This window comes from Thunnus thynnus, chromosome 6 (assembly GCF_963924715.1).
Source record: "Thunnus thynnus chromosome 6, fThuThy2.1, whole genome shotgun sequence".
Lineage (NCBI taxonomy): Eukaryota > Metazoa > Chordata > Actinopteri > Scombriformes > Scombridae > Thunnus > Thunnus thynnus.
The window spans coordinates 18,333,777-18,355,511 of record NC_089522.1 but is presented as its reverse complement, the minus strand read 5'-3'; the positions used below and the strand labels follow the sequence as shown (position 1 = coordinate 18,355,511).

The 21,735-nt window shown below is 41.1% G+C and overlaps 1 protein-coding gene and 1 long non-coding RNA gene across 7 annotated transcripts; one reads left to right on the top strand and one right to left on the bottom strand.

The window, feature by feature from the left end:
- Window positions 1-1,746: 1,746 nt before the first annotated feature.
- On the bottom strand, window positions 1,747-15,035 carry LOC137184553 (uncharacterized). 5 transcript variants are annotated; one of them, XR_010928683.1, is made up of 6 exons: window positions 14,190-15,035; window positions 13,575-13,729; window positions 13,199-13,394; window positions 5,322-7,218; window positions 3,517-4,332; window positions 1,747-2,837 (listed from the first exon to the last, which is right to left on the bottom strand). It is a non-coding gene; the product is annotated as an uncharacterized lncRNA (long non-coding RNA). The 5 variants fall into 5 exon arrangements; XR_010928682.1 differs by having other exon boundaries at window positions 1,747-3,601; window positions 4,207-4,332; window positions 14,190-15,002; XR_010928681.1 differs by having other exon boundaries at window positions 4,207-4,332; window positions 14,190-15,002.
- LOC137184551 (adenosine receptor A1-like) lies at window positions 4,917-6,285 on the top strand. Of its 2 annotated transcripts, none has more exons than XM_067592336.1 (3): window positions 4,917-5,254; window positions 5,381-5,844; window positions 6,013-6,285. In XM_067592336.1, exons 1-3 carry the CDS (start codon window positions 4,917-4,919, stop codon window positions 6,222-6,224), a joined length of 1,014 nt encoding a protein of 337 aa, XP_067448437.1. In that variant the 3' UTR covers window positions 6,225-6,285. The 2 variants fall into 2 exon arrangements, with proteins under 2 accessions (XP_067448437.1, XP_067448436.1); XM_067592335.1 differs by having other exon boundaries at window positions 5,381-5,848.
- Window positions 15,036-21,735: the final 6,700 nt, after the last annotated feature.

The following is a 21,735-nucleotide window of genomic DNA, read 5'->3' as shown; positions in this document are numbered from 1 at the left end:
ACTTTCTCACTACCAAATAAGGGCCAAATGGTGGCGTTCCCCGGTGGTGTGGGTATGGTGATGTGTGAATATACTGTGTACTTATATATTCTTGTTCAAGTAGAGAGGCAAAAAAATGTGTATATTTAATTTAGTCCATGGCTTTAAAAAAAAAAAAAATCAAGCGCAAAAGATGAAAATAGGAATATGACTCACCAAGTCTACTTTTTCCATGGATATTTTTTGCTGCTCTTGACTGATTCAAGCAGTCCTTTGTCCTTTTGCACAGCCAGAGAGAACATGACATGAAAAGGCACAGTTCACGGATATTTGAAGTTCATTTTTGATCAGCTCTGTGCTGCATCTGTTTCTTGAGTCTTACCATTTAATGGTCATCAGAGAGAAAATCCTCTCTACAAAGGCATGAGCCTGGCACACTGAAGACAAATGCCACAATCTTGAACATGTTGATCAAGTTGGCTTTCCCTATTTTTTGGAAAACTGCCACCCACATCTTACTGGTAGATTTTGTGGTATCCTGTCCGGCTTTCTGTATCCCCTCCCACCTAGCACAGAACTCTTCATAGAGTTGGTCCATACTGACTGTCTCGATTCTTTTAAATCAAGGCTGAAGGCTTTTCTGTTTGCCGCTGCCTTTTATTAAATCAAATTTGAGGTTTTTGTTTCATTTCTTGCACTGTGGTATAACTTTTATTATTGTATTTTATCTGTCTTATTCTATTTTAGCTTATTTTTTTATTTTCTATACTCTTAACTCTTTAATAACTTTAATTATATTTAAATGTCCTTTTATAATGTGTTTCTTTTGTACTTTGTCTTAATGCCTTTGATGTTTTATGTAAAGCACTTTTTGTGTTTTGAACTTTTTGTGTAGCCTTGTTGCTACACAAATAAACTTGCCTTGCTTTCTGTCATTTTGAAGACAGCCACCCCCTGTTCCAGGTCAGTGAATAAAGCTCCTCATAGAGGCCAATCGGTTTTAGTTTCACCATAACATTTTCTGGTGAGAAATCAATCCACTTGTCAATGTATGCAATGACAGAGTCATAAAACCTGTTTCCACTGAAGCATCTTTATTTTGAACTTTCAGATTTCCTTGTTAACATTTGTGTTGCAGAGATTTGTTTCCTCCAGCTTTTTTACAGGTTGGTCAAAAACAGACCCTGTGTTGTGGAAAAAGCACAGATAAATCTCAGCAGCTCCAGTTTTTTCTTCATTCTCAAAAATCATCTTCAGTGCCACAGGACAGGTCACTGCAAGGGACCTGAAGTATGAAGTAAGAGCTTTGCAGGAGACAATCGAGAGCTGAATGAAGAGAGAGCCATCGTGTACAAACATGATGCAGAATATCATGCCACTCAGTGTCAACAAAGGCAAAAAATGCATGAAGTTCCACTCTTCGGGAAGTAGATACTGACAAGTGGCTGCAGGTCTTTGAAACAATTGACTCAATATCCACTGACAGCTGATTATTGGCACTGCTCAATAACTGGTAAACAAAGTGGTGTGTTCCAAAGTTGACATTGGCATTATCTGCTGCATGCAGCCATGACTTTGATCTTTTAGATAAAACTAAGCTACGCTTTCTGCACTCCAACACAACAAACTCCTCCAGGCACTCCTCTCTCCAACTGTGTCATGGCTGAATATTTAGCTGATTTTGAAAACAACTCAACTCTTGCGAGATATCAGAATGAGACTTCTCCTTGGGCGAGACTTAGACACAACAATCAGACTAGCGAAAGGTAAAGAAAAATGTTTTATTTCTCTGTATGGTCCTTTCCATAAAGTTACCAAACACTTATAATAACAGTCTGAGCATGTCAGTGGCAAAAACAAGCACTTTTAGTGGACATAGAATGACAGTGTGCAATTCCTTCGTTGGATGACATTGCAGTCCATTTCGCAGCTACTGGCTGCAGCGCTCTCGCTCAATACTGGACCAATTTCAAAAATTGCTTCCCCATTAGTCACTTAGACACAAAAAGAAGGAAAATATGGTCCAGGTTGAAAAATACCAAAGTTTCCCTTTAAGTAAGTCTGAATTTGGGCTCTTTGCCACATTTCACTTCCAGTAAATTAAATATCACCAGCCTTAGCCTTCTACCAGAACATCTTACCGTAATGAATCTTTTAGAATCAGGATTAAGCCTTACATCCAATCAGAGGTTGTAGATTATATTCAATGTTTAAAATTCCTCAAATTTCATATAAGTATATGAGGACATTCCCTTTGTCACTATCTATAGGATGGTGAAGTCACAAAACACTTAAGTAGTGACTATTACGAGCTACTGAAGTGCTTAGCCCATCAGCAAGAAAAAGTGGATGAAAATTTCAACATCAAAGAGAGAGTACACCTTGTATTTATCTTGAAGAAGACAGAGGTCATATGACAAAAACAAGACGATGAATAATTAATACATTTGTACATCAACTGTATAAAGATTGACCATCTCTTCTAATCATCCATAAAATGTAAAGAGAGTGCTTAAATTCAATTAAATTTGCAGTGGGTGGTGTGCTGGAGTGCATTATATAGAAAAGAGTTCCTAATATTTTGTCCACACCCTCAGGTTGGACAGAATATGTATAGGCTTCATAGAAGAATTTAAGACAGAGCTGTTGTATAGGATTACAATAGATTGTACAGGTGTTCCTAATAAAGTGCTTGGTGAGTGTATGTTTCACTGTGAAAGCCAGTCTTGGTAGGTACAGTTAGAGACTCAGACAGCAGATATGAAACCCCAGCAAAAGCATTCCAGATGAGCAACACTCCATCCACAGCTGTCTTCCCTGGTGTCTTACAAGCTCTCCACTCTGGTCCTCTGGAAACTCTGTAATAAAAGAAAATGTTTTGCTTAGATAAAGAAAATAAATGACTATGAGGTTAATCTTTCCTCTTTACTTTGATGGTGTTTACATCCACTGATGAACAGTGTAGGAATTGTAGCTTTAGTTTTTACTTTTAACTAAAGTTTTCCAATTTTAGTGAACCAAAGATCATTTGACCAATTAAAACAAACCTTAGTCATGATATATAATATTTGGTGTCAAACTATTTTCAGTCATTGACTGTCTGAAGTCTGTGATCCCTGAGGACACTTATATCTTCCCTCTCTGCCAGACCTGAACTGCAAACTGGACTTTGGACTTTTGCCTTTGGTCTGTTTTTCAGGGAGTGGTACACCTGCTCAGCTGGACTGAGGTCAGGTGAATGACAATGCCAGTCGAGAACATCCCACTGCTGAGTCATAAAAAACTCCCTGGCTGCATTTGCTGTATATTTAGGATCGTCCTCCTCCGGCATTGTCCTAAAAGTGGCAGACTACCTAAAAAAAAGGGGGCTGCAGGTGCTTCACTTTTCACCTGGTATGGATGTGAACACAATAAAACTACTTAAAACCAAGTCAGCACTTTTGTTTCAGTCATTGTTTAATTTCAAATCAAATGTGCTGCAGCCAAAACAACCTAAATATGTTACTGTCTAAATGACGGACTCTGCTCTCCATTTACCAGCTTCTAGTTTCCCCCTAGCTATTTATTCTGGTGCAGTCATAGGGTGAATTTATACATCCGCCTACCCATGGTGGACCCACACCTGTCCAATAGGGACACATGACATTTATTATATTATTTAGAACATTTATTTACTTTGTAGTCCGCACGCACAAACAGTGCGGGTAATATAGACATTTGTGAACACAAAGACCTACGGAAGATTAGGGCCACATAAAAAATTTAATTGAGTTCTGAGATTTAAGTCAGATTTTAAACTCTGAACTCAAATAAATGTTTCAGATATGGCCCTAATCCTCTTCCGTAAAGACCACACTATAACTTCATAAATTAAAAATGCATTTCAAAACACCCCTAATCCTTACATATATAGGGGAGAGGGTCTGGTTAACTCACTTCTATCATAAGTGTAGACATTTCACATAGACTAAGATGAGCAAATATCCAAATGAGGTGAAAAACAGTTGATAATAATAAAGTAACGTTAGCATACAACAGCAATTTGTTAGCCACAACAGCTAGCTAGTTTACCTACAAAACAATTAGCATTGCTAGCATTGATTATCTTCTGCTAACAGTTAGCTACGCTGATGGGCAAGTAAACAATTTAAACGGTGTTTGGTTGTAGAGGTTAACTAAATAAAGTCATGCACACAACAAGACCACAGACACATAAAATTGACTCACTTAAATGGCTGCAGCGGCTCAATGTGTCTCCAAAAAACTTGATGCGTTTACTTTGAAAATCCCCAGCACTGGTTCCGCCCAAACCCATGGGCATGGATTCGTAGTTAGAGAGCATGGTTTACAAATCTGTGGGCATGGATTCGTAATGAGAAAGCATGGTTTACAAATCCGTGGGCATGGATGTGTAATTCGAGGGTACAGTTTACAAATCTGTGGGCATGGATTCGTAATTTGAGGGCTCCATACTTAAAAGACATTTATTTAAATGAAAATCTTCAAGATTGTTATTTAAAGTTACTTTATTAAGTACTTCTTCCACCACTGACAATACCAAACACACCTGTTGTGTGAAAAATGTGACATGGCTCCTCCAGAAGCCTTCAACCGAGGCTACTGAGGCATATTTATTAGGGTGAGGAGGGGAGTTTCACTAGCTAATGAAAAACAGATGGTGTCTCCATGGAGTGCACGCCTGTTGTTGTGTGTGCACAGAGGCGCATGCATGTTTGCATATAAAAAGCATCTGCTCAATGCTTTTCTGGTCATTTGAAGCCACAGGCTGAAAGCAGCAATACGGTATCTGAACAACAGACACAAGGATTATGTTGGACCTCACTGTGGAATCCATTACACCTGTCCACAACCTTCAAGGACACCTGTGCTATCAAACTTTGTAGTTTCTCTGTCGTCTCTGGTCCCCATCATCAGTGATGGCTGAATGGAGTTGGGTGGCTTACACAGTACTAGAAGTGCTGATTGCTGTGGCCTGTAGCCTTGGCAATACATTGGTCGTGTGTGCAGTGTGTGTCGGCATACGGGATTCCCTTCGGGAGCCAACGTTCTGCTTCCTGGTTTCCTTGGCAGTGGCAGACTTCCTGGTGGGTGTGGCCGCAGTGCCCCTGGCTGTACTGTTGGATGGCTGGGTGAATCTGACCCCTGACCTGTGCCTGTTTCTCAGCTGTGTCGTGCTCGTGCTGACGCAGGCCTCTGTGCTGTCCCTGCTAGCTATCGCTGTTGATCGATACCTTCGGTTACACACGCCGCACAGGTGAGCCATGCACTCACTATGAAACACTTGTTTACAGGAAGAAAAGCAATATACAACACATCCTCACTTGTTTTGTTGAAATAATCTTCTTTCATTCCCTCTTTCTTCTTAATCACTCATCCTCAGATACAAAGCAATGGCCACACAGAAGCGAACATGTTTGGCAGTGTCTGTGTGCTGGATACTTTCCTGTCTGCTGGGGTTCACCCCACTGTTTGGCTGGCACAACTACTCCATTCTACCATCTGATTCCACAAATACATCTTCCTCTTCCTTCATCTCTCCATCCTGCACCTTCCTCTCTGTTATCTCCCTTCCTTTCATGGTTTACTTCAACTTCCTGGGATGTGTCATGGCGCCCCTGCTGGTCATGACCCTCCTCTACATGCGAATCTTCTGGAGTCTGCAGGGCCGTCTAAAAGACAGCAGTCCTCAAGCCCAGGCCTCTCTGCTCAGGGAGAGGAGGCTGGCCTGCTCCCTGGCTCTGGTTCTCATTTTGTTTGCCAGCTGCTGGATTCCTCTGCACCTGATGAACTGTCTGCTGCTGTTTCATGGTCCTCAAGCTGTCACGCAGGGGACACTATACACAGGCAGGTGACTGTAGCTTTTCTTCTCCTTACATATTCTGCAGTTATTTGTTTTTATGTTTAAAGATTGGTTTGCATAGTTGCTCCATTCTTATGATTTTTTTTATATGTATTATGCAATTTCAGTTACAGTGAATATAAGTCTAACAGTAACACATCCAAATTTTCCAGGTATTCTTCTGTCTCATGCCAACTCAGCTGTCAACCCTGTAGTCTATGCTTACCGCATCCCAAAAATCCAACAGGCCTACAGTCAAATATGGAGTCGCTTCCTGATGAGGCTAAACAGTTGCCATGGGGACAAGCAAGTTCGCCGATCAAGTACAGGCCACCGAACCAATCATACAGAGACGTGTGGATCAGGAGGGAGGGCTACACCATAACACCACAAAACAAAGATCCACAGGGACGTTTTAAGTCAAGGATGTTTGAGATTTGAGTTCATGGGAAATTGTGTCAAATGTTTTCCACACTCACACAATCAAACAGTCATTAAATGCTTTATTACATATAACCATGTGAGGCTGAGGAAATGCAGGCACCCAGTGAGTGTTTGAATTTGTGAAAACCATACTTGTAGTGTTTGCTTTGAATTAAAACCTGCACACTCTTGGTGTGCGATGGCATACGGTTGACTACCCCCTTTCTGCAAACTTTCCTCTAGTCAAAGCTATCTCCTGTGTCTCCACTAGAGGGGTCTCTAGACTAACAAACTCAAGGTGCTGTTGTACACAAACCATGAAACCATCAGAATCATACTGGGCGACTAACAAACAATTTCAAGAACTCAACATCTTGGACAACTGATTTGAGGCAAGTACGACTTTATTGACATGTACATATTTTTAGGTTAGTCATGCGACAGGTTCAATCAGTTCAACACTAATCCTTTCCAGCACGTATGTACCTGCTCCTTTTTTTGTAATATCGAATAATAAATGTGATATTTAGACGGGACAGTGTGTTGAATATTCACGAGTGTTCAGTGAGCCCCTCAGGGAAGGCAATAGACTGTATAGTTATCACCTGAGCAGGGTGCGGTCCCACCCACCAAACTATACAACCTACTACCTCACCCTGACAGAGCCCAAATTAAACACACCCCACCTAATAAACCTGTTCTGGCAAAAACACTGCTTGTCACAATTCATTATGTTGATTGCTGCAAGCGTATGTTTTGACTGGACGGCATGATTGCCCATCTGGAGATGACAGTCGGTGAGTGGCTGACTCAGCTGTCTCCTTGGGAAAGACAGTAGATTGTATAGTTATCTCAAAAAGAGGTTACAAAACCCCACAACTATTCAATCTACTACCTCAGCCCCAAGGACAGCATCCACGTTGCTTCAGCATCAAAGATCCACAAAGGTAACACTCCTGCAATGGTACAAAGAAGAAAAGACAGAGAGGGTTATCTTAATTAACTAGTCTTCTCTATAAAATACATGCAAGATAAAACTGGATAGGGTGTGAAGGATGGCCAATTTTGAAGTGTATATTTACGTGACATTTTTGATCGATGTGTTAAAATTCAATCCCTGCAGAAAAGAGAGTAATCGTATTTTGGTTTTATCCCTGTCTGACTTTGTTGTCGTTTAAATCGGTTCTTGGAAATGGTTCAAAATCACGACTTATGGCTGAAAACAACAAGTCTTAAACTGCCAATATTTTAAGAAATGTTTATCACTCCTTAACAAAAGAAGAGCCTCAGAGATTTGGCTTATTGGCACATCCTCACCAATCAACCAAGCTTTTTTTGTTGCGGCACTGAATGTCTTCGAGATATCCGTTCCATTAAAATAAATCAAAGACAAATAATTTAACGGTAAGCAGACATCGAAAAGTGAGAGCACTAATGTGTGAAAGCCCAACAAACAACTCACTGGCTTCCTGAGACTCTGGCATGTGATCGAAAGAGAAAAAAAGCTGCTCGACTCTGTGCCAGGAATTCGTTTCCGTTTTTGCCAAAAACTGAGCTCATTCCAGTGGGCTATCCCTGTGTAGGCTGGCTGCTGCTTCTCAGACGGAGGTACACACACAGATGCCTGCAAATATGGCTGCCACCAGCTGCCTCTGATTGAATACAAGGCTGGGATTCTGCCCCCCAAAACAAAACAAGGAAACACAAAATGGCGTCTTGCATATCGGCCATTTTAGGTCTGCTTAAAAACATTGTACGGTCTACCTTTCAGGGTTTTTTTTCTGAGTCTGCTGTCTCTTGATGAAGGAAGAGCGGCTGTTCTATTGAGAGTGATGGAGAATCAATCTTGTGCCAAGCTTGGAGAGGAAGCCAACAGACACAGACAGCACACTATCTCAGGTACTGAGTGGGAGAGAAACTCTAACATTACTTATCAGACAGCTGGAAAGTTCACAGAGAAAATGTCCCTGTGATTTTACTGATACCAGCAACATTTTTGGTTTGATAAAAAAAAACCTCTAAGGCACTCTCACTGTACAAGCAGAAAGTATTTTTGTCTCTTAAACTTTTATTCATTTCAGAAAGAAACCCGTTGTTCATCCTGCTAAACCTTTACAGTATAAAGGTCAGGATGGTCCAGCAGGTTAACATGGCAGCAACTGAAGGGTTAATGAGTGCCAGACTAATGCCAGACCTGGGCCTCAAATAGAGAGAGAAAGGGTTAGGAGGTATGCTACTTGCATAAATTAGCATACAGCCCCGACCCCAGAGACTTGGTCCAGACCAGCCCATAGTTAGCATGCAGTAGACCCTGCTAGTCTGATTACAGAAGACCAGACAGACAGTAGGGGGGTGGGGGTGTGTTGGCATGATGCCCAACTCTGCCACCATGCCAGTGACAGATCTACAAGCTCTGTTTGGTTGCCAAGAATCGTCCCCTGACTGGCGCTGTATTCGAGAGAAACAGACTAATAGTGATATAACATAGTGTACTGTGGGGAAATGGGTCAAATTAATGAAGATTTAACAGGACATCTGAGCCTGGCCTCGAATGAAAACATTAAATGCTTGTGGGGAATTCTGTGCTTCTGGGTTAATTGTAAAAATTGGCATCCTGTTCCGTGAACAATTCCAGACTGTTTTGGAAACACTGAGGCCAAACTCGGTCAGTCATGTGAGCTCTATTGGGCGCTGTTGTCTGTGATGGTGGACTTTGTCTGTGGCACATAAAAGGGGCACACATGGCTCCTCTCGGGCAAATCATTTTCTCTGTCAACAGCTCGAAAATAAAAGTGCCACAAGTCAGTGGGGCAGCTGACAGAAGCTGAAGAAAAGACAAGAAAAGGAAGAAATGTGGCCCATTTAGTTAATCTCATCTTTCTATCAGACAGTCTGTCTGTGCATCTGTCACAGCAGAATTATGGCTCAATGGTAGTAAATTCACATTAGCGCTATTCTGTGTAAGCCAAGAAACAGGGACCTTGTCCTCATTTGCCCTCTGATAACGCTGCTCTGCTGTAACCGACCACAATATGTTTTTCTATATCGCCACAACTGTCAAGTACGAAGGCCTTTCAAGAAAATTAAAAAAGACATATCTAACACCTACAAAACACAGAAGGCAAGTTGTTATGATCAAACTATCTACTTATTCTGCACTTTTGTGGAATCAAAATGGCCGCTAAATTGAATTACTACTCATTTATTATTATACAGATTTTACAAAATTCCAACATCAACCTAAATCTGCTGCGCTATCAAAACACACACATACCAAAAGAAAAAAAAAAAGCGCACCATTTTTCACAAATCAAAAAACATGCGGAAATTAAGATGAAAAACACTATGGAAACAATAGGCCTTAGCTTCCTCTCACCCACTGTGAAAGGATGCACCATTCGTCGGATTTATTCCTCATCCAATGCAAACGACGTAAACACAAATTAATTAGCAAATCCCCAAACACACACAGCACACTCAGTTGCCAACAAAACTCCTCGGAATTGGAGCAGATTTTTCGCAGGAAGCAGAGGCAGGGAAATACCTATTGGACTGCCTGGTCCCTTGGTCCGCGAGACGGGATGAATGCTTGGCACAGACACAACGGAGGGGGCACCAGACGATTGGTAAAGGTTCTTGTGTGTTTCTCCCTCTCTCTCTCTCTTTGCTTTCTCTCTGAGCTCTGTGCCAAGAATGGGCAGTGTCTGTGTACCAGGCAGAATTTCAATGAGGGAGGAAGGAGGTGGTGATGGTGGGCAAAGAGAAGGAGGGGTAAGGGAGCTGGTGTTGGCAGAGGAAGTATGCCACACAATAAATGGCAGAAAGAAGAATTCCTACAGTTGAAAAGATCCAAACGGATGCGCCAGTTTTGTCTAACTCTTGTCCAGCCGTACTGCAGAGAGTCCAGGCATCTGGCAGATACGAGAAAGTAGGCTTATCCTCTACACAGCGCTATGGTGATTTTATCGTACCTGCTTTTTTATCTCCCCCATTCCCTGAGGAATGCCTGTTTCCTACATTAAAGGACGAAGGACGAGAGCGATGAGCCTCTTCCGTGCCCACTTGGCACGGTGCCTACACTGATGTTCTGTATATCCTCATTAATCGGCCGCAAACACACAGGACACATGCTCACAAGTAAGCATGCATATAGAAATGCACGTACTCACACGCAACCACACACTGGTAGACACAGCACAGTTGCTTGACCTGTACACATGGAAAAAGCTCAAGCTATCTGATCCTGATTTACTAAATGCTAATTAAATGGAAATACTTTCAGTCCTTTGCCATCAACATCTCTGTTTTGCACACAAATGTTGGACTCACGGGCATAAGAGCAAGGTAAACATGTCGGGCAACGTGTTTGATGAAAAGATAGTATGACCCAGATAAGGCAGGAGTATAAAGGAGCCATTGTGTTGACTATCACAGTGTCCAACAATCATTTCAAACATAGATACACAAGTAGAAGTGAAGCTAAGTTCAATAATCAGTATTTTAAAAAGGTGGCAAGTCATTCTGCTTTTGTACATCTTCAGTTTTTTAGATTTATAGATAAGCATCTCAGGTTAATTCGTCATGAGATTAGGAATGCATTTTATATATCTACATAAATGTACTACTTCAAGAGAATGTGAGTTATTAGCTGATAAAAGTAAAAAGAGGACAATTTCTGAATTGTTCAGCTATACTCTCCAGTGTGTTAGTAAAACCTCTGAATGAAGACCATATACATCACGGATTTCTTTCCTCCTCTTCATCTATCCCTTCTCCTCTTTTCCACTTGTCTATGCTTTTGCTAATGTGCTGATGAGATGTGTGGTTACCATGGTTTCAAATGTTTCTGATAGCTCAGATGCCTGGCCTGGCATGTTGCTACACGCCCACATGTTATAGCATTCACTGATGCCACATAGAGCAGGCCACACATGCACATGTACACACAGAATATACACCCAAAACACACTTTTAAAAGGTATGCCCTTTCAAAGCGGGTGTGCGTGCATATTTGTCTGCGTGTATACAAAGAGTCTGTGTGCAAGAGTGCAAAGCGGTGTATGTCAGGACGAAACAGCTGCAGCTTCCTGCATGAGAAGAGAAACTTCCTGTTGCCTTGCTGCAAACAGCGGCCGGTCAGCCGAGATATCAGCCAATCAGCTATGTTGAGGCTGAATGCAGGAAGTTAGCCTGACTGCCTCTAGGAGAAAAACTCAGAAACATTATGAGGCAACACGATAAGTTCATCTGAGGATAAGAGAGGGGCGGGGAAAGAGCTCTCCCACCCCTACCTCTCTTTCTGTCTCTGTAACCCTTGTTCTCTCTCTTTTTTTTCCAGCTTCTTCTTTCTTAACATTTTCCTCTCATCACTGTCACATGTTTATATCCATAAAGAGATTGTCTTTTAGAAACTTTTTCATCTTTTTAATGTATTAATTTGCCTCTTAATGCCAAAACTGAGCAATCTGAAGTGACAGAGGCTAATGCTGAGGAATTGGGAGTAGTAAGCCCACGAATTGTGAGGGGTATGTTGAAAGGGTCTGCCCATATTCTCTGTTTCTTAAACACGTGGCATGAAGGCGCCATCTTAACACCAATCCCTATTTAGATCAAGATACAGTACTGACAATAAGCAGTCTGGTTACATTCCTAATTGTACATACAAAATGTTGATATTTCATATCATTTCAATCGGTGTTAAATTTTCTCTCTAAATGTAGATTATACAATCTAATCGGTTGTCGTTGAATTTACATATCCTGTTTTGTCTAAAACGGAGAGTGCAACAATGATATTTTGCTTCGGTTAAGTGGCGTTTTGGTTTCTGACATGAGACTTTCAACAAAATACGCAGTGTAATATGAATAATTAGCTTATTTCCTTGCAGCTACATAAGATACACATCAATCAGATAAATACAGCGGTTTATTTTTACTTTTTTTGGGGGAGTTTTCGACGGTAGGTAACACTGGTGATAGTAAATCAACAGCCTTACTGATAAAGTGCGAAAAAAGGACAAAACTAAAGGAAACGCACATTAAACTGCAATTTTTGGTAAACAATCTGTCTTTTTCTTTACAGTGTCGTCTGTGTTTGACCTAACTCGGTTTCATTTCTGCTTGTGTTTCCTCTGAAGTGCAAAGTATCATATACAATAGTCTATGACCTAGTGTGTCAAGACAAACATTACAGTTGCCACCTTTTCACAAACTGTCACACCTAAAGATCACAGGGAGATAAAACTCACGCACGCACACACACACATGCTCCTGTGAAACAACTGCCACATAGCTGAGTTTTCATGGTGGAAGAACGTGCAAACAGTGTGCGAGGGGAATGAGAAACAAAGTAAATATTACCCTCATATTACTTATCATAACAGCTCGGGATGATAAGAGACCTGCCAAGCGTCTCAATTGTCCTGTGGGTGCAACCCGTCGACACTGGTCAGCAGCTAAACTCATACTGACCTGAACACAACAACAGCTCTATGACTCGGTCAACCCTCTGAGGTCAGAAAGTAACCGAGGAGGCCTGTCCTTCCTCCTTCCAGTCTACAAAGAGACACCTGTTCAGTAAGGAAAGCCACAGAAAGACTGTTTACCACCCTGTCAGAGCCTGCTGTCCTGGAGCAGAGAGGGAGAGGAAGAGGGGGACAGGGAAAGAGAGAAAGAGATGAAGGAAGCGAAAGACAGGAGATGGTCAGCAGGGAGTCAAGGTGTCCCTCTGAGCCCCAGAAAAGTTTCTCCTGTTATGTCCATCGAGCCAAAATGGCGGCGAGCGGAGTGCGGCGTGGCAACCGACGACGGGAGACACGTTTACAGGACGAAGACCGTGATGAAGGACAGAGAATAGGGCGAAAGGAAGTGGAGGACAAAGATTATAGGCCAGTGAAATAGATGGGAAGAGGTGTCGCAGGATAAAAAAGAAAAATACCTGGAGCCTGTATGTGAGCGGCGGGCGGGCCGGAGGACTGGAGGAGAAGAGGGCCGTGATGGCGGGAAGAAGGGAAAAGAGAGGAGTTGAGCACACCCTCTGAGAGCTACACCCCCTTCCCACAATCCCCTCCTACTGGCGTGAGTGCGTCTGTCCGTACACGGGGTGACAGAGGGACGTCTGCTCACACACAGCCCTATAACACACACACAAAACGCACACAAGCCACAGTATCAAACAGTGCACAACAAGAAGAAAAAAAAAGAGCTCCAAATCACACTCGCAATAGACTCACATTACTTGCAGTTGCGTATGACCAAAACGGAGACAACCACACAAATAAACAGATGCAGGACAGTTCAAAACACAAACATACACATAATCAATTCGCCAGCCTTTGGATCGCCCTCTGCTCTGCCCTGTGCTGTGTTTGCCTCGGTCCGCCTGCCCACTTTGGCACTGCTGCCAAGAGGGAAGGAGAGAAAAAGGAGGGGGGGCGTAGAGACACAGAAAGAGGAAGGGAGGGACATGCTGTAGCGAGAGAGAGAGAGAGAGAGAGAGAGAGAGAGAGAGAGAGAGAGAGGGGGAACAGAAAGAGGAGGAGTCAGAGAAAAAGAGTTAAGAAAGAGAGTGAGAGAGAAAGACAAGAAAAAGACAGAGAGGACGTGTAAATTGTTGTGAGCAGACAACACAGTGACACAAAACAGTGGGACAGCAGCTGGGAGTACTCAGAGCATTTGTATGTTAATCATCTAACATTCAAAACACACCGCTCGCCTTGTACCGTACTTATACTATCCTGCAGCAACAGACAGATGGCGAGAGAGACAAGCAAATCTCAACACTTCTGCCATATTGTTCCATCTTACCACATTTTGACAATCAATAGATCAAAAAAAAGCCCAAACTGGCTTGAGATCCGAACTCTATAAACTGATGGACAATTGTTGTCAAGTTCTCCTGCCTGAAAGAGGAGTCCCGGGAGACTTACTGTCTTTCTCGACATCTTTATTCTGCCTGCTTTTCTCCGCGTCTCCCTCCATCCTTCCCTCAATTCGTCCTCTCCCTCCATCAGGGATAATATCAGCCCTCCTCAGTGGGAGGGGTTTGAGGGAGTTCAGCTAAATGAATCAATGAGCGAGGAGGGTGGATATTTCAGAGAATGTCACTTTTTTTTTTTTTTTTTTTCAGTCGTTGGCATCTTTCCCAGGTCTCCCTTTGCTTTCTCACACCAGCAAGACACTTGAACACCAATGCAGATCTTGGATCAGCGAGCAGTCGCCTCTAGATGACTTCAGTCATTAGGAGAGAAAACATAAATCCATCTGTTCATAAATGGCCGACCTTCTCTATAGCCTGACTGTGGACCAATCACTGGCGTTTGAGCGGGTATCCCAAGCAGAGCCAACCAAACAGAGCACACATCTGAAATGACGTCATTTTTAAAAATGCTGGGAATAATTCTTTAAAAAAAACGAATACTTTTTTACCATGAAACTGCAAACAAACACTTTTCCCTCTCTTTTAAAACTTACAGCAACCACTTGAGGGCAAAAAACTAATCTTGTTTTGTCTTTGTCAAGCGAAACAGTTAATTCCTCGTGGCAGTTACTGTAATACCTGAATTATTGAGTACTCAAAGTGACCAAACATACATACATACACACATACACACACATACAAACACACACATTTTTGGAGGGTTCTACCGGTCCTCAAACACTCACTGCGGAGACAAAACAGACCACAATAGTCCACACACATGTGGTACGAACAATCCGGTTCTTCCATGGAGGCTCAGATTCAGCCAGCAGGTTGGACAGCCCCTCAACCTGACGTCACGTCTCCTTTGTTGTTTATGAATTTATTTCTCTCCTCAGCTGAACTCTCTGAACCCAATGTCCCCCCCACTTCTCTCTTCCCCTCCCGTCCCTTACTCCAGCCCTACACTTACCCCCTGCCAACGAAGGCGGGCAAATACAGTACGGCTTTAACAAGGAATAAGAAAAGAGGAGAGACAGACAGACACAGAGAGGAGAGAGACAGGGAGAGGCAGAGAAAGGAGCTCGGATGTCTCTCTCACTTTTTCTTTTCGTCCTTTTCTTTTTCGATCGCTCCCTGTGTCTCTTCCTGCTTGGCTTGTAAAAGTTTCAGCTGCATGGCGGGCCGGCCTCTTTTGGCAGCCATCCAACTCTTGATTCTCCTGTCCCCTTGCAAGAGAGAGAAGGAGGGGAGGACAAATATAGTCACAGCTAGACTGTAGTGTACAGTTGTAGAGGCAGATGTACTCTGAATGCACAGCAGCCATTCAGTAGTTTACAGCATTCCTTCAGCACTTATAATGAGCAACAGTGAAGCATCATGCAGTGGATCTAATGTAAAATACAAGTTAATCATTGCCCGAGACATCACGCAGAGCTTTTTAAAGGCTGTGCCACAGTTGTGATGTTAGTCTTTCTTTAACTGAGTGTGACAGCTGAGTCTGATAACAGTGTGTTTTGGTGCTCACACCCAGTTCACACAGGGACACACTTGCAGTGTTATTTCTCCTACTATCAATAACATGAGCAGCTTAGTTGAGCTTGCAGGAGCTTGTATGTACAGATATATTTACACAGGCGCACACAGACTCATAAAATGCTAGATGCAGGACATTGTTTCGAAATAGAAATCCAGGCCTGCTAAAGGGGCCTTCTGTTTCAATGCTTAGGTGTAGTACATATATAAAAAAGCAATAATATTCACAGGAATATGGTAATGTTGATATACTTTACGTTAGGGGTGTGAATATTTGGGAATCTCACGATTCGATTCCAATTCTTGGTGTCCGATTCATTTCAGAATCAACTCTTGATTGAATAAATAAAAAAGGAGGCACTATTTTCAGTCTCTTGCTCCAGTATACTGTGACAAACTATTTACTAGTGTCCTTATTCCACTGAAATACAATATGAAACATAACTGGCAGATAAGACAAATGTTCCACCGCCTTTTCGTTTTAAAAAAGTTAACTGCATCCATTAATGATTTAATTAATTTTAAAGCAGCTTACAGTCTCCTGTCTGTATGAGAATAACAAGATGAGGGGGAGGTGGAGTGTCTCCGGCAGTGGAGAGCACCGTTAGCTCTGGGGAAAGCCATCACTGTCCAAGACACTGAGCGGGCGCAGAGTTTATGAGGTGAAACAGACTGAGCACCGAGGTATTTTCTTCACCTCAGAGTTGGTTTAAGTTGTTTAATGCTGCAGTGTATGTTGGTCAGCCGGTCCCGTTTGTTACTGCTGGAGTTCACTGCTCCACGAGTGAAGGCGTAGAAAGTTCACAATATACTTCACGTTCGTCTCGCAAAGGTAATTATTTAGTAATTAATTGCTTGCCTTTTTTGAAGTTGAACTACAAGATAACTCTTGCGTGTGCACGCTGTAGACTGTCCGGGTGCTGCACTGCCCTCGCAAGTTGAGTTCCGCCTTTTTCATCCTGTCAACATCACGTTATTAACTAACATTTAGAAAATCGATTTTTGACGTTAGTGAATCGATTCAGAATCGTAAGACATACGAATCGAGATTCATTATCATCGATTTTTTCATCCACCCCTAAAGTACATAAAAATGATAATAATTTATATGCAATCTATATTGACTATTGAGGTAGGTCCTCTGAATAAGTAGCCTAATCCATTATTACATTCTATAAACTTGTTTTGTAATATGTTCTGTAGATTTACTTAATTACAGGACTAATTGACTCAACTGAACTAAGCTTACAAAGCAAAGCAAACATTTAGTGATTTAAATCACAGTGATTTATTTTCCCTGAAGTAACTTTAAAAGTTTGAAAACCTATAATGAAAGCATTTTCAGTGGTTCAGTACCGAAATATGTGACTTATTTTATTTTATTATATTTATTTAATAATGCAACGATTCTTTTGAAAAAGTTATTACTGCACAAAATGCATATTGTAGGTAACAAATGGTGTTGTCTTACCTGCAAGTTTTGTTGAGGTATTGTGTAAAAAAAGAAGTAATTTTAATATAAAGTATTAGCCTACAGTAGATAATGACGTGAGATACAAGTTGGAGGTCTTACATTCAATTTGCATATTTGTGCTGCAGTAAGAATTAGCCCACCTCCTGATTATTTTGCAATCAGATTATTAAATATATTCTATGATGAAGAATTATGCCTGATGTTTCCAACTATGATTAAAAATAACTCTAAAATAAAGGCCTAACAAAGCCAACAGAATAAGTCTTAACAAAATCTACACTGAAGCTAATATGTCCCCTGCTCACCTGACTGAGAGGCTTTGGTGCTGGATGGACAATCACATGTGAATACAGCAGAAGGGCTTCCGTACACAATCTGCGCTCTTTAATGTGCAGAAATATCTAAATTATAGGCTCCTCATTGAACCTGTGACATTTGAATCCATATATGACTCTTTTAAGTTATAAAAGAGGCTAATAAGCACAGGTTTACGCACCAGCTATTCACCAGGTGGATTGATGTAGTTTTTCCTTTGCTTCTATTAGCTCATGGACGGAAAACAGCAGCCAATAGTAACAGCATTTGAGATCAAGTAGGTCACCTAATTGGCTGAGTCTGGGTCTACTTGACAACTGAAGAACTGCAGCATTTAAAGTTTATCAGGTATTAAACTGAGACCAGTTTACAACTAATTTGGCCTAGGCCTTCTTGTGTTTGAACAAAAGAACAAATCTTTGTTGATACTAACAGAGGTCAATAATAGATTAAAGAAGTGAAGCAAATAGTTTATGAGTGTAATAAAGTATCTGCTTACAAGCAGGTTTACGTAAAATCCATGATAGATTATTCCACTCTTACTGTCTCTGATTAAACTACCATCTTGTGCAATTTTCATTCTAGAAAGATGAGGCGCCCCATCTAGTGGCAAACTTGTGTAAATGCAGTTTGTGAGCTGTAAAGGGAATACTCTAGGAACAATCCCACTTTTCTGCACATCCCGTTGTTTTATTCCTCCTACTTTCTTCTCAAGATTATGAATAACTCTAATATAAGATGCAAAATGTATATCTCAGTTCTGATCTGTAGAAGTATTTCACACTAACAAGGATATTGCACTTACATGTATGCAGCATTATTTTCCATTCTCACTACATACATGATCATCATCATTGTATAATATTAATGCTATGATCAAGTAGACCCTTCTTCCTGTAGTAAAGATCGTCCTCTGCATCTCCATTCTGCTGCTCTGTAAAGTCAGGCAAGAGTGATGTAAATAACGCAAAATTTTTCTTTTCTTTTTCTTTCTCCAACACCTACACTCTAGAGACTAAAATAAATAATTCTTATAAGAGTCTGCCCTCCAGCCAGTTCCTGAGTGAGTGAGACAGAGATGGAAATTATTGAGGCATGAAATAGAGGTAGATTGAGGCTTACACCTTGACTAAACAATGATAAAAATGAAGGGTGAATACCTCTTTAAAAGTCATGCCAATGCCAAGCTATTATTTCAGACAGGCTTAAAATCAAGACAAATGTATTTTATGTATTTCTAAAAGCTTGGAAAATTAACTACCTATAATTACCTGATCTCCACTGATGCCCCAGACCTCACTGGGGAAGAGAAAGAACTTTGTATGGGCAGGTTGAGTTATGGACATGTTTGCACATGTCTGAAAAAAGAAAAAAAACTCCAAGGAAATTCAGCTGAAGTTAGGCAATCTATCATCTACTGTACTGTTTGTTTCCTTCTCAGGCATTTTTCCATTTCCAGTGAATACTTGTGAGTCATCAATTCTCTTCTTGATTAGTTTTGTTCTAAAGCTTAAAGGTTTTGTGGTATAGTTTTTATTATTATTATATTTTTGGTTTAGTTGAAGATGAAAGTGACTTTTGTGTTCTGAGCAGCTTTCCTAAACTGAAAGGACCAATAAAAACCAAACCAAAACACTTGTATGCTTACAAAAAAAAGCTTGCTTGTTGGCTGGGAAGTCACGCTTTTTCATCAGTCAGTGCCAAGAAAGTTGTGGCCTTGTCCTCTGAAACACCCATGACTTAGGTAATACTCCCCTCCAGTGGCCAAATGAAGGGACAACATCAGTCCAACAAGAGGTCAACAGGTTGACATGTTTCCCCCGTCCTGCCTGGTCCTGTTCTCCTTCCCCTTCACAAACATGACTTTTGCCATCACCAATGTTTTCCCAGTCCTGTCACTTTTATACAATCACATTTCAGTCAATCAATTCAGAGTATTAAAGCACCCAAAATAGGTGCATGTAGGGCAGGCGAGTCTTAAAAATGTTCATCATCAACCCTCACTGAGCAGTACTGATCTGATGTCACTTATTGAAAACAGACTTTAGTGTGTCTGGGACTCCTGCGGGACCAATGGGACCCACAGGAATCCAGATCAGATGTCAGCCCATAATCTGTACCATTAAACAGGAGCTTATTGTCAGCAGTTGGTGGCATGTCGAGAATAAGAGGGTTTAAGTCTCTTTGTCAGTCTCGTGACATTTTGTCAAGAGGCCATTACATCTGCTTTTACAATAGAATCACTGTTATGTGCCGGCTGCATTGGCAAGGCCTTTTCCTCCAATTACTGCACCTTGTCATTATGGGAGAGAATAATACTCTAGTTGATGTAAATCATTAACCAGGGCTGACTCAAGCTTATTTGGATCCCTGAGAGGCTTTGACAGCCCCCTCCCCCAGTGTCCCAGCACATCACTAATTGTAAACTAACCCATATTAAGTTGAATTTACTTTTCCTCTTATGTAGAGAACTTGAATATGAAATTCATAAAGAAAATACTAATAAATACTTTGTATGTGAAAATAATTATCATGAATTACTCTATAATATCTTGTTGAGTGCCTCCTGTCGTGCATATAGCCACTTAAAACCAGCAGCAAATAAAAATGCACTCCATGTGTACTTTTATTGGTGTATTAAATAAAATACAATTAAAAACTGTAATAAAATAGAAGCTAGTTTATGGATTGATATTGGTCCTATGAAGAGAGAAAGTGTGGAGTTTTAATGACTCACCCAGGCCTATACTGTGTGTACTGCAATTAAAAAACAAAAAAACCTTTTTTGGATTTTTCATCTTAATATGGACTATGTTCATTTGCCATTTCTATTAAACCTGAATGTGGTGTTGGGTTTTGAATACAGTTATGATAGAAAGTGATACTGTTTGTGTGCATGTATATGTGAATGACATCAAAAAAACATTCACATGCGGGGTCCCAAAGCAAAAATGAGCTTCTGAGCCCCTATTAATTCCCCGATTCTGCTGTTCTGTTTGGATTATGTACACTTGTTCTATGCTACAATAGACCCAGACCCAGATTTGCCATGTGGTAGTTGGATTCAGCGCATTAATTTAGGAATATGCAACATGTAAAGATGAAATAAGGTCTTAAAGCTATATTTTGACACCCTTTAAAGATTATCTCGTAAATCAAGATCCACCTTAAGGCCCTTATCATGTCAGCTGATACTGTGCTCGCATATTTCCAAACATATTTTTGGCCCCTGGACTTTTGGGGTCCCAGGGCAGTGTCCCACTTTTCTCAGTTGATCATAAGATTTTCATAAATTTCAATGAATATAGTTCATAATTGTTTATAGCTGCTTGGGTCACCTATCTGAGTGTCTTGTGGCCCTTTAAAACAAAGTAATTACGACCCCTTGTTATAAGGTTTGCATATTTCTATTAACTGTTAACAATTACATGAAAAGAAGAAAGAGTAATTTTTTAATCTTCTCAGACTTGTTTGTTTATTTATTTGGATTGCCATTACCATCTTCAAAGGGGGGGAAAGTTTAATTTGAACATTTATAGATGCCTGAACAGGTAAAACTACCTTAATAAGTAAGAAAAATAAAGAAAACAAAGATGCCATACAGTTTCATGTAGCAGAAACAGGGCTCGTGTTTGCTTGTTGTTTCTTACTTGTTTAAAACGACCCCTAGGTTGGGAACCACTGACATATCCCTGCATCATTACAGCTGTAAAATAATTCATATATAGACTATAGCCTGCATTAACAGCTGTATATCGGGGTAAAACAGCCAACGTTAAGACAACTGGACTCTGAAGACATTCTACAGGGACAAAAATCATCCTAAAATCTCAGACATAACTTCTTATATGTGTCCTCTGGAAGGTAACAAAACAACACAACCTTCCCTTACCCCCCTACTCTCCAGCCCAGAGGCTGATGTCATGGGAGGAGTTTGCGTTGGGACCCACAAAACTTTTGCGTGTGCGCGTGTTTCGACGCCACGCCTCTGTGCGTTCTCGTCCGCGCGTTGATTTCATACCAAACTCATACTTGGCATTCCGCCTTTTTTCTGTCAAACACGGTTATTTTTATTTTTTTTCGCCGAGGAAATAGTCGCGATTCAAAAAGCAAATCTGCTTTACAAAACCAAAGTGTGAGGAGAAGAGCGTGTGCCTGCAGCAGCGGAGTAGGGAAGCCTTTTGTAAGGTGAGTGCGCTCTCACATAGTTCTTTGTTGTGTGCTGCAACTT

Bases quoted from the DNA above. Each gene is read 5' to 3' on its own strand.
- LOC137184551 (XM_067592335.1), top strand. From the start codon at position 4,917: ATGGCTGAATGGAGTTGGGTGGCTTACACAGTACTAGAAGTGCTGATT. The intron at 5,255-5,380 runs GTGAGCCATGCA...ACTCATCCTCAG, and splicing joins CGGTTACACACGCCGCACAG to ATACAAAGCAATGGCCACAC. The intron at 5,849-6,012 runs GTGACTGTAGCT...CAAATTTTCCAG, and splicing joins GGGACACTATACACAGGCAG to GTATTCTTCTGTCTCATGCC.